Source organism: Macrobrachium nipponense, chromosome 46, assembly GCF_015104395.2.
Source record: "Macrobrachium nipponense isolate FS-2020 chromosome 46, ASM1510439v2, whole genome shotgun sequence".
NCBI lineage: Eukaryota > Metazoa > Arthropoda > Malacostraca > Decapoda > Palaemonidae > Macrobrachium > Macrobrachium nipponense.
The window spans coordinates 3,893,691-3,907,262 of record NC_061106.1 but is presented as its reverse complement, the minus strand read 5'-3'; the positions used below and the strand labels follow the sequence as shown (position 1 = coordinate 3,907,262).

The 13,572-nt window shown below is 36.1% G+C and overlaps 1 protein-coding gene across 2 annotated transcripts in view; it reads left to right on the top strand.

Moving 5' to 3' along the window:
* The first annotated feature begins 9,824 nt into the window (after positions 1 to 9,824).
* LOC135214730 (transformer-2 protein homolog alpha-like) overlaps positions 9,825 to 13,572 on the top strand; it is a 264,938-nt gene continuing 261,190 nt past the window's right edge. The window contains exon 1 of one of the 2 annotated variants that reach the window (XM_064249068.1): positions 9,825 to 9,949. In XM_064249068.1, coding sequence (XP_064105138.1) covers positions 9,908 to 9,949 — 42 coding nt within the window. In that variant the 5' untranslated portion in view covers positions 9,825 to 9,907. The remainder of the gene's footprint in view (positions 9,950 to 13,572) is intronic. The other variant, XM_064249070.1, reaches the window with a different exon arrangement.

The window sequence follows — 13,572 nt, the reverse complement described above, 5'->3', positions numbered from 1 at the left end:
TCTTAGATTCTTTAATACATAAAGAACCATTTCAGTAAATTCAGTATCTATAGGAAACCAGCCAACAGCTTTACTTGTCCATTTCTGTTCGGACCACCATCTTAATTTCAAAATATAATTTGTTTAATGTTTTTATAAGAAAAATAGGGACAGGTTTATGTTAACATTCGCATACACTAGATATTTGCTCAGATAAAACCCACAAAAAGTTTTGTAGTGAAAGTAACATTGAGAAAGAAACCCTGAAGAACATTCTTAGCCTACCTTGTTTACTGGTTTTGAAACCATAAAATCATTGTTGAAATCTTTTAATGTCAACATGCTTTTTTCCTATGATAACTCACTCAAAGGAATGTTAATAAACAAAATAGCCCTGAGGAAAGCAACAACATAATATATAAAATTCCATGCTTGGACTGCTCTTCTTTATATATATAAGTCAATCAAGTAAAGAGTTAGAGGTGAGAATTGAACACCATAAGTATTCTGTCAAAACTGAGCAAACATCCAGTGCAATATTCATTCGAATAAGTAAAAACTCTCACGGGATGAATTGGACTGACAGGTGGAATGATTGTCGGATCGAAAGATTTCTCATCACGAAATCTTTTAAAATCTACTATTATACAGCTTGCTTCCAGTTGTAATTCTAACCTTAACCTTGGCATGTATTATTTGGACCCCTGTATTAGCAAAATGTTCAAAAATTATCTTAAAGATAAAATCACTGACTGAATTACTAATTAGTTACTTTATATATTTTTTCTATTTATTTGTATGTTTAACATTTAGTTTAAATGTTCATTTTCCACAAATTTTTATTGTTCACCAAGGGGAGAATATATTAAGTGTTGTACTTTGTAAACATATGTAATCAGCTTATTCATTCCAAGGTCATTTTTGTTGGTCAGTCTCTTCCGCTGTACAATCCTTTAATTGACTCCTCCCTGCTTCCGAGCAAGTTGGGTCAATCTCTAGCAAAACCTTTCAAAGGTGTACCTTTGTTTTGGTAGGTCCACTAATTCCCTCTGTGTTGGAATCCAGGTGTATCTGCTCCTTTATAATCCCCATCCTCAGGGATATATGTATATTTCATCTGTCATTTATACGACCTTTCTTGTAAACTTATTTTTATATTTCTTTTCAGTCTGCTAGTAAAGGACCGTTGTGTCGAAAGACCTAGCAACCACTCATTTGTTTACTTTCCCTTCGTGACATTTGCTTATATATATATATATATATATATATATATATATATATATATATATATATATATATGTATATATACATATATATATATATATACATATATATATGTGTGTGTGTGTGTGTTGTGTGTATGCATTTTATATATTTTATCTTTTGCCTTTTTCTTTGTTTAGTTTCAGCTAGAGCTATAATCATCCTACATTACAGATATTTTTGTTTTTCCTGGCTTACGAAGAGCGACTTCGCAGCACCGTTTGGTATTTTCATTAAATTGTCGGCACTTTGTCATAACTAGAAATATCTAGTACCTTGTGTTAAAATATCAATTGTGCGGCTCTTTGTCATAACTAGAAATATCTAGTACCTTGTGTTAAAATATCAATATTTTAAAGGGTATAATGCAGAAAAAAGTGCCCGAATAGATGGAAATGAAGAGCACACATCGCAAGTACAAAGTGTTTGGTATAATGTTAGTCTTTTCTTTCGGTAATAATAAGGGAACGCGATACTTTTCTAGTATGAGACTACCAGGTAGGAGAAGGTTAGGTAGACCAAAATTGCGATAGATTGACTCTGTGAAGAGAGATATTAAGGAGTTGGGAGTGAACGAGGAGGATGCACTGGACCGATGGAGATGGAAGAGTGTGTTGAAGAATCATTGCAGCGACCCCAAACAGGGACACGCTTGTAGAGGAAGAAGAAGACGATGCTTTCCTAATAAGCGCTCACGAATAATGTGAGCAGCAAACATCTGTTGGCCCAGGTGTGGATGCGTGCGTGATGACGTCAGGATGGATGATGAAAACCGCGGAATTTTAAAGGTGAGATACAAGAGGGGTATATTATAAGCAGTGTATGTACAATCATGGAGATGTGAATATGCAAAATGGAAAATAAAGATTGAGCAAAACTTGAATGCTTTACCATGAAAACTTTCACATAAAAGAAAAACAGGCTCCCTTTATGAAAATTTTAATGTAAAAGCTCACACAAAATACCATCCCATTCTGCTTGAGACAGTATATATAAAATTTACGTGAGTATAGCGTATCAGGGACAAAATTAGAGCATTGCCCGAAGTTCAAACTGGAGAGACCAATCATGCTTGTTGCAACATCAGCGGAATCAGTGTAGCTCTTACTTGGTCCAGGGAGTCGTCAAACACGCCTGAGTCATGATTCGGTCACAGCTACATATTAAGAAATCAAGTCAAAAGTTCATGAGTCATAGAAGTTCATGGTAGTCAGTAGGATAAACAGAACTCGGTCAATCCCTCTCATGATCATTGAAGTTACCAACAAAAGACAGTCATAAGCGGCATAATCTAAGCCTGGACTGTGATAGATGGAACACAAATATAAAGAAATTAAGTGAGCTACAAATTTTTATGACTTTTTCATGACATCCACATCCAAAGCCATACTTGTTAAGAGCAGGGTACTCATCCCTATTGTATATTGCCATGCCTTTTGCCATAGGAATGGCATCCCTTTTAAGAAGTATTGGGTTCTTGAAGCCTGGAATGAGTAACGACAAACTCATTATTATCATCTCGAGGTCCACGCTTGTTACAACACATCAAACAACACGTGATGTCTTGAATGTGTTAGTCCGGAATTTTGCTCAGTATCTCCAGCCAGTATGAATGAAAACCAATAAAAATTCACGGCAGTCTTAACAGCAATGAACATCAGTATGGCAGGGTTGATGCACCATGTAAGGCAAAATATTCTTCATGTAAGTTCCTTTGAAAAGATGAAGGACATATATAGAATGGTCTTAAAAAGGAGGTGAGAAGGTGAAGAAAAAAGATGATGGATGAGGCAATCTCTTCATAAACGACAGGCATCCTTGGTCCTTCTATTAAGCCTATCCATACGCCATTTTTTAAAAAGGAACCAAACTGGTGGAAAAATGCTCTTGAGTGTACCCTCAAGCAAGAAAACTCATGCTCAAGATAATAGCGCCTCAGTGGCGTGGTTGCTTTGGTGTCTGCTTCTCACCTCGGTGGTCGCCGGTTCGATAATCGGCCATTCCATTGAGGAGTGAGAGATGTGTATTTCTGGTGATAGAAGTTCACTCTCGACGTGGTTCGGAAGTCACGTAAAGCCGTTGGTCCCGTTGCTGAATAACCACTGGTTCCATGCAACGTAAAAACACCATACAAACAAACAAGCTTAAGATATTGGAAGTCATGACACTGAGGAGGCTACGGAACTTATCAAGATTAAAAACAACATTGGTTTGATTTTGGAGTAGCCTCGTTTCAGTAAAGCTGCTTCCTAACTTTGTGAAGTGGGCAAAAGCATTAGCCCCGGAAGTACCTGCTGAATAAATTCAGTAACTATCAACTAGAATGACAGTGAAAGGTACGAGTATGTATGTCCACTGTTGTCATTTGTGCAAAGAAAGAAGAAGAGCATCGTAAAGAATATCTGGTCTATCTGGTAGGACAAGGAGAAGGCTGTACCTGTAGAAGAACCTTACATCATAGTGTGTGGTCATTCTTTAAAGGATGCTCTATTGATTGTTTCTCAAGGGGTGACCAGTGTCTTGGCCTAAATAATATAATACTAATAAATAAAGATCTTAACTAAACTTAGCTCAAAATTAATTATAATCTATCAGATTCATGATGAAAGGCCCATGAACTCACCAGAAGTGGGATGACTGAGAAAAGACAGTTTAGAAACAGTTGTCATGCTACTCCATAGTTCATATAAAAATATGGTGAATATTCTATTACAGTGAATTCCTAAAGTGCCAGTTTCACGTTCTTTTTGTTCAAGAGATTTTGATCATTTCATAAATATTCATAGAATGAAACCAGTGGCCACCTCAAGGGGTTACATGTATGAATGTAAACTTTGCAAATTTTCCATAAACCCTGTTGTGACAGCATTAAATTAGAATTACGGATCTCCCTAGCCTATGTGTTCTCATATAGATGCAGGTAACCTGAAAAGAATATTGAATATAAATTGGAAATCTAAATTCATCATTAAAAATATGATCTTGCAACCTTCGATTGGCAGTCATCCCAAATTAGGAGTTAGTATTCCGGTATAACGTTGGGACAGATGTTGCTATATTGGGCGTTAGACTTGCAATATCTGCTGATGCATGAGTGATAGGAATATTGACTTTTGTTAATGTTATCATTACTATATTATCACTGGTTGAATTCATTGTTATCGCTAATGGTGATTCCATCATCGTAATTATTTTCGCTGTTATTAGCCGACTATTACATATTCATTATAATGATACATGAAAGAGAACGCATCACGTAAAGCCAATACAACATTGGCAGGGGCAACAAAGCTGAAAAAAACGAGTACTAAAACGTATCCTTGATGGTTCACGATGACGCGCTACTCTTCTAATATAACCGTAGGTCATGTCCGGTATTTACAGCTAGAAAGAGAGAGAGAGAGAGAGAAGGCGGGGTAAGATCACTTACGTGTCACCTTATATCAATAAAGATAATTAGTTTGCTTTTGCTGCTCGTGATGTTGTGATCCTTGATTTATTTTGGGAAATCTGATGACGTTTTTATATTGACGGGACTGAAAATAGCTTCGAGGGTTCAAAAGAACCTCTTGAAATCCAAGAGTTTGTTGAAGTACCATAGGCTGTTTTAGTAGTGCCCTTTATCGTCTGCTTGTTTTAATTCTTGCATCGTTCGATTTACATCTGAATAAAAGTGGTAAGATGTTTTTGCAGAACCTAGATTTTCAAGATTTGTGATCCTATCCTTGCACTATACCAGAATTCAAAACAATTTTCCGTGTTTGAAATTTGGAAGTGAATTGTGAATTTCGTTTTGTAAAATTATTTCATCATTAATGTTATTCTGCCCCGGCTTTAAAATTCAACAACTAGATATATAAAATGTCCTCAAAGAACCGAAATGAGAAGATTTACTTAAGTTCTTATAACATAACACCGATGCTTTAACTCGGTATCTCTCTCTCTCTCTCTCTCTCTCTCTCTCTCTCTCTCTCTCTCTCTCTCTGATCTTCCTACCTTATTTGACATTATTATCTTGCAAGTCAGTGATGTATTTTTAGAAACATCCTTTTTACTAAAACGTCCCGATGAACGTGTCAACAGGAAAAAAAAAACTTTAATCTTTTAGTAAATCTGTAACGGAGTTCCTCATACACTGTTGAAGTCTTATTCAGGAGAGAAATCTGAAGGGGTTCAGCCAAAAATAAACATTAAATATCAGATCTAGGATAGACAGAATTCTCTCTCTCTCTCTCTCTCTCTCTCTCTCTCTCTCTCTCTCTCTCTCTCTCTCTCTCTCTCTCTCTCTCAGAAAGAAGCCACAAGGAAGATTGTCGAGGATCAGAGTGAAGATCTGTAAAGACAGCTTTGTTGAGCGAAGTCTGATGCAAGGAAATTTGAATTTGAATCGCTTACTACGCGTAATCGGCCATTTTAAGTCAGTTTCGTAGTGATATATATATATATATATATATATATATATATATATATATATATATATATATATATATATATATACACTGAGTCTGGTTTTATTTTAGCCTGAGTAGTTTTGAATTATTACAGTGAGCTACAAAAAACCAAAGTTACAAAATAAGAGGTCGAAAAAACGAGCTGAATTTTACCAACAACAAATGTTTGTATACTTTAGTGTAAAATCTAAAAAATTGTTAACACCTAAATATTAGACATAGTTTCTTTCCCAAAGTGCATGATTGTGTAGTAAAGCATATTATCATAATTTTTCAAGGTACAGGAACTTTATATGTATAGTATATAAAGACTTCATATTTATACAAGAATTGTTTATTTGCATTTTGTAATCCAGCATGGAGCGAGACAAAAGAACTTTTTTCATGGCCTCATTTTTTTTACCTAAATTTAAGATTTCAAAATTAATCAAAACTTGGTATCATTTTGGCATCACGTTGGACTAGAGCAGTCATGAATTGCAATATGAGTCAGAAATTCCGAGGCATTGAAGCGTCTACATTGACAGGTCTCAATTCACATCATGCATACCTACGACAGATAATTGTAAAAAAAAAAAAAGCTAAAAATGCGCCGAAGGTACTTCGGCTCAATCGAGTTTTCTGTAAAGCCTATAATGCTGTATGAAATTCTCATCCAATGCCGATGGCACTCTCAGCCACGGCCCATGAATCTTTCAGCCACAGCCTGGCGGTGGCCTGTATTGTTGGGTGCCAGATGCATGCTTATGGCTGACTTTAACCTTAAATCAAATAAAAACCTACTGAAAGTAGAGGGTTGCAATTTGGTATATTTGATGATTGGGGGGTTGGATGATCAACATAGTAATTTGCAGCCCTCTAGCCTCAGTATTTTTTTAAGATCTGAGGGCGGACGGACAGACAAAAAGCCATCTCAGTAGTTTTCTTTTACTGAAAACTAAAAATGTGCCTTTTAAGCCTGAAATACCAAATGGAAGATCAGTTTCTTCCTGCGTTAATTATCCTTCACATTTCCACGTTCCGTTTCCAAATGATGCTCTGGCGCCTCAACTCGTGCCTATCTTATAAAATTCCAATAACGCAATGAAACATCATATTAAAAAACCTTGCAATACTGTCTATATCATTTACGACATGACATCGTATATGGGCGTCGTATGTAGGAATTAGATACATACATCATTTCACTATGCAGCATGTCGTTTTTTGAGATATATACTACGTCTTCATCGCATACGGCCATTGAAGAAGACTGGTATTCCTCTGGAGGGAGCGGGGTTACTTTTATTTCTCACTGCTGCCGCTGCTACTAATGATAATCGTATTTAAGACTGTATAACTCTCTCACCTTTAAGGGGCGCTGCCGTCGCTCCATTCCTGCAGCGTTAAGCCCAGTCATTCTTTCTTGCTCTTCCTTTCCTTTCTTCGGATTTTGATTGAACGGACGAGTTGTTTGGCGTCACATTCGATTTTTGGGAGATGAATGACGTTTCTGTGAACTACAGTTATCTGCATGATCTCTGAATCTCTATATCTTAATAATAATCGGCAATGAAAAAATAATAACAATGAAAGTTAGAAATTTCTTATTTTACTATACAATACTCAAGGCATTAGTCATGAAACCTATGATTTGGTTGAAGTTGCCGAGACAAAGACCCTGATTTTTGTAGATGCAGTTTGACCATTTGCCTTCTAATCGAAGTCGAGTTAACTCAGGCAAATAACTGGCCCTCAAACAAGTCTCACCAGCTTCCAAAGGCGATTAGAATGACTTCTCTTCTAAACCATTTCGCTTCATCTTATCCACTCTCTATGAAATAATTTGAAAAGTAATTTGGAATGTCGTCTTCTGTCTCATTTGTTCTAAAATGATACGTAATATTTCTACTGAATTGCTAACATACGCTTTCAACACTTTAATTGTAATATTAGGTCTGTATTGCTTATTTTTTTCTGAAAGAATTTATTGACAAGCATCATCTAGAACCTTACCTTTTAAGAGCGGAGATTTGATTGACGTAAGACCCTGCTCTGTTAAATTTGTCAGACAATTCTTTCGTGTCTAAGATCACTGACACCTCCTTTGGACGTGACTACTGCCTCATATTCTGTGAACTATCTTTAAAATGGTAATTTCATTTTTTACAACGGAAGGACATTAATACACATGACAAAGCTTTTTGGAGACCTCCGTCATGCTGATCTCAGTACTAGATGCACTTACAGATACAAAACTTGTTTATGTTGTGTTAATGACATTTTGATAATCTCGTCCATCAGTCGTTTTTTTTCGGTTTTGTTTATCCTCAGGTTATTCTTGTCTACCATCATGTTGTTGTAGTGTATAAATCGGCCAGCTCGGTAAGATTGCCCTGCACCCCCAAAATCATATAACTTTAATTAAAGCAAGAATTCATTGAGCGGGAAACACATAGATTAGATTAGATATCGTTGTAGAGTAAATCCCAATATCGACAATTTAGTGTCTAAGGGGAAGTAAGTATATACTTCTTTAATAGTAGTAAGTTATGGAAATTATAACGTCTTAATTAATACTTACCGTAAATAGTTCATCATAGGATTTTTTTCAACCCAAAGGCAAAATTGACACAACCTAATTGATATGATTCACCTGTTCGTCGTAAATGTTTTCTGGAGCAGCTCCATTGTATTTTTGCTCATATTCATAATTAATTTCTCTGATATCCAGCTTTCTACGTTATTTTGAAAAATGCAAAGTTAAATGTGAAGTTCTGAAGTAGACAGGAAAGAGGTTAAGATTTTACTGATCAAACCATTTTAATTTATTTTACAGACATATGAGAGGTTCTTTACCCGTAGGTATTGTAGATCGAACGCTAAGATTGACCGAAGCAACGCTTCACTTCACCTGCTCTTGATTTCCGGGATCCTTTAGGTGTTTTTTCCTTTGACAATGACAGTACATTTCATAGTTGTGCATACTGTAAGAAAAATTGTAAGGCTAGTAATTTTTTGGAAACAGAAATATTAAAAGTGTCATTTCGGCTTTTTATTTTTGCTGTTTCGCTTTTGTTGATTTTATCAAGATTGAGTGCGATTATGTGGCTTAAATAAATAAATAAATAAATAAATAAATAAATAAATAAATAAATAAATTGTAGCTTAGGATGAAAATAGGACTAAAAGAGTTCTCAATAAAGATTCATAGTACAGGTTTCTACGCCTTTTGTCATAAATTTTACTGCGCAATCGCTGCACGTAGACCCATAAACTGTATATCTTTTGAAAGCCAATTTATTTCAGCTTCATAAAATTTCTGGCAAATATATTTTGCAATAATGTATGGACATTTCTTTGGATAACTTGAACTCGTTATTTTCGTTTGTTATATATATTTTTGTTATGCTATTGCAGGAAACTCTAACATTCACCATTAAAACCAAAGTAGCAGAGAAAACCTTGATAAGTAATATCTTGGTCGGACATGTTAGATTCTGGCATTATTTGTGCTTTACGAAGTGTGTGGGCAATGAACCTTCCACAATCTGTTCAGTGACCTCGTCATTACAGTAGTGTTAAAAATATAGAATTTGTAAGACAGGAACAACGCCCGTTTCCTCTCAGTACAAGATCCTAGTTGATGATGCTACAAATGAGGATTTCTTTTTGTCGGAAACCTGTGTAAGGACAAGAGCTTTTTCTATATTTTTATTGTACCTCATCATCAAGCCACGTTGTTCCTTTAACCATTCTATAGAGCGTTCCGCGGCCTTTCCGCCGATGTATAACTCATGTAATTTCATTATTTGTATGTCTTATTATCTTTGAATATATGTCTGTAAGAAAACACAAATCTACTGTCTCAGAGTCGTTTCTGCTCTCGGTGTGAGTCGGTACTACTTATCCGTCCGCACCTGTCTATGTCAACCCAGTTCGTCTGTAATAAATCATATTACGGGCTGCTCGGTGAGCAAGAGCCCGTGCTGGCACAAGGTCAGCTTAATCAAAAACAACAACATAATAAATCATCAGTACCCAGTTACCTGTCTTACTTTCCTGTCCTCACACCTGCGAAATAACAAAGTGCATCGTTTATCTTACAGATCACATTTTTTTAAATTGCAGAGTGGAGTTCAGGGTGACTGCTGTGACCAAAAGAGAATTCATCAAAACTCACAAGCCTGTGATTTCACTTACGCCATTACTGCTGCAACAGTTACTATATCGCGATGCCGAGCCCCTGTGGCGAAGAAAATGTCTACGATGCCAAGGTACAAGAAACATTCATTCAATTCCAATTTTTCTCGCTCTCTTTCAGTTTTTGTCTTTCCACAATTATTTCACTCAGTTTTAAAACCCTTATGCTTGATTCGGATTTCGAAATCTGTGTGTGTGTTGAGAATTATTTCATTCATTTTTATGATAAACGGCATTTGAACTAATTGTTTTCGACTATATGTTTATATATATAACTATAATCACGACGGTTATGGTATCGCAGTTCATTTCCCGCTACCGGACATCATGATTTCTTCCATATTTTTTTGAAGTTGGATCTCTTGGCTTTGTAATGACAAGCGCATCCAACAAAGAGCAAAGAATTTGAGAAGAGGGCATTGTGGCTATTACATTTGCATATATATATATATATATATATATATATATATATATATATATATATTTATATCCTTATTACAATATCTCTTTCAACTCCTCTGCAGTTCAGAGAGAGAGAGAGAGAGAATAATCCCAGCCGTATGAGCCAGCATGTCAAATCTTTTCAACGCATTTCATAAAAATCATACCAGCGTAAACGTTGATAATATGCCGATAACGACAGGCGCATCCAGAACGCCACAGTGAAAAGGCAGTTCAAGTCAATAAGCAATTTTATGTATTTGCCTATCTTTTTTACTAGCACAAAATATTTCGATCCTTATTATCATCAGTAAAATACAAGGAATATAGCAAGATAGAAGAAGCATGGGCCTACTAATAACTAAGAATATTTGATTTAATAAACACGTCCGGTCCATTTCCGAGTGTATAGATGGCTGGCTGACGACTAGGAAATCTCCAACGTCATCAGCACATACGTAAGACCTCTGATCTTCAGTGGGATATGGCGGGGTCTATCAAACTGGTGTCCCAATTCTTGTTGGAAACCGGAAGGGGAGAGGCGTATGTATGAAACAGTCTAAGGAAAAAATAGTGTACATTTATGAAATATGACATCCTTATACCGAGTCCTGTTAAGAATACAGAAGCACAGCTAATAAAGACTGAACTTTCATGCCCGGGGCTCTTAAAAAGAAAGGAAAATAAATAGCATTTATCCAAGGTGCGTGATTTCAACGTCTCATTGGTGTAGACTGAATGATGACCTTGCCCTAATTATTCGTGTTAATCAGAAAAATAAGGGCTTTAGAGCGTGAGGCAGTATGTCTAAATAAAAACAGAAGCAAGTCATTGAAAGATTATGTGGATGTAAGACTGTCACCTCCTTCAGAAGGCACGTTCAGACGCACAAAAGAAATCAAACCTGTTTTTAGCTGAAGAGGAATTATGTAGGTCATAGCTCTCAAAAGTCTGCGCGGGCTCAGTGGCTCATGATAAAAAGTGACTCAAATAAAACTGTTGGAAATTAAGTTTCATCGGTGTATTCAATTAGAATTCAATTAGATCGTGCAAAATTAATGTGAATTCAACAGATCCAGGAACCTTCAACAAACTGACTTGGTAACGAGGAAAGACTCTTGAACAGCGCTGCTAGATTGAGATCCCAAACCGAATAGCTAACTTGTCAGAAAGCGAATGATGTGAATTTAAAGAAACGAATAAGGCCGTTATTTTTAGTTAAGAACAAATGGTAACAGAACTTTGCTGGACAACTGGCCGAAACAAGGCAGTAAAGACAATGCACAGATGAAACATACTTTTGGTCAGTAGGAATAAGAATACAGAACAAAAGCCAGTAAGACGCCGCTGTTGTCTTGAAGAACTAGTTAACAGTGAAAATCTTAACGAAATGAAGTTTCATGTAAAAGTTTGCCTTCATCTAACCGATGCGAATAAAGACGGATGGTTCAAAGCAGGGATGTCAAACTCAAATCCTTTCGAGGGCCAATTATGCACTTGGTTATGGTCTCGAGGGCCATCAAAGATTTGGTAATTACTTATTCCTTATTCCTTATGACTCATTTATTAAGATTTGATATAAAAGAGCCTTATTGCTAGCAATTACAATATGAAATAAATTAATAAATTATTGTCATATGAATGAAAGATAAAACATATAATGTCTCGTTTTAACAGTTTAGTAACTTTAGTTAAATTTTCCTCAGTTCTAACAGTTATAGTAGCTCGAGTTGAAAAATATCTTGGCACCTCGCGGGCCACTTAAGACCATCCCGCGGCACATGAGTTTGACACCCCTGGTTTAAAGTTTTGAGAATAAGATGCAAACGTGGGATTATGGCAAATAGGATCACAGCCAACTGGAATATTTTGGTTTATTATAAAGAAAATAAAACGGACGGAATAAATTAATACAGTAATCTGAATACGTGCCGGCGATGTAATACTAAGAAGCACAGTCATGTCCCTGGAGATGAAAGCTTGTGGAAATCCCAGTCATAATCAATAATAAGCCCAGTGTGACTTGAAGCACCGAAAATAAAGAAAAAATAAAAAAGTTATTGTGGCTAAATTACTAATAACAGAAAAGTGATAATCATCAAGCAGGTTGAGTTACTTGGCAGGCTACACAAGGCAAAAGTGACTGAATCAACCAGAGGAATCTGTGTATACCAACTCATGGCCGTGAACAACTTCCCACGGTGGCATTCAAATAAACAGCAATATTTCACTCAAAAGATTAAAATGGGTAGCTAGAGCTTACCTGCAAGAAACGCATCATAGGCTAATGACATTATTTCTATGAAATTAGATGGTTACGCCATTTGGCTTTGCAAAACTTCCTCACACTACCCATCACATTTCTTTGAATGTTTTAAATGATACACACAGAGCAAATTGAATATCACCGTTCGAAGGACGTAGTTAAACTAGTGAAAAAAGTATAACTCTTCGTTAAAACTTTTTCTATTTGGAGTCGGTGAAGCTGTTGTAGCGCATTCATTTTACAGCTCTTCAATCTTTACATGTCAGAGCTACTGGGGGTGCTATGTACCGGCCCCAATGTGGTTGGGGCGGCCGGGTGTGACACTAGATATGACCGCTCATATATGTACTATATATGTAGATAAATTCTTCTGTTAAAACAGGATACGTCTCAAGTATAAAAGACCCATTAAAACATTCTGGTTTAAAACTAAGAACTTTATTTCGGCGGACTAACTTCCACCCTTATCAAGTACTTGACAAGGGTCCAAGCTAGTTCACAGAAATATAGTCCTTAGTTTTAAAGCAGAGTATATATATATATATATATAATATATATATATATATATATATATATATAATAATGTATGTGTGTGTGTGCATTAAGCTACAAATGTCCTTTAATGTGTGATTCGCTTTACCTCAGAATTAATATATTTTCACATATGTTAACTGAAGTGGAATTTTTTTGGTTGATAATTTCGTTGGCTCCCGGGCGCGAACCTAGGAACCAAGAAATCAGGACGTACAGTGAAGCGCCTTTAACCACACAGCTACCACGAGAGGATGTGAGTTAACACCGCCTCTCACCTACAAATCACGTCCTGATTTCTTGGTTCCTAGGTTTGCGCTCGGGAGCCGACGAAATTATTATCAACTAAAAAAATTCCCCTTCAGTTGACGTATATGAAAATATATTAATTCTGAGGTGGAGCGAATTAGATATTAAAGGAATTTGTAGCTTAATGCGTATATATGAATCGCGGTGATG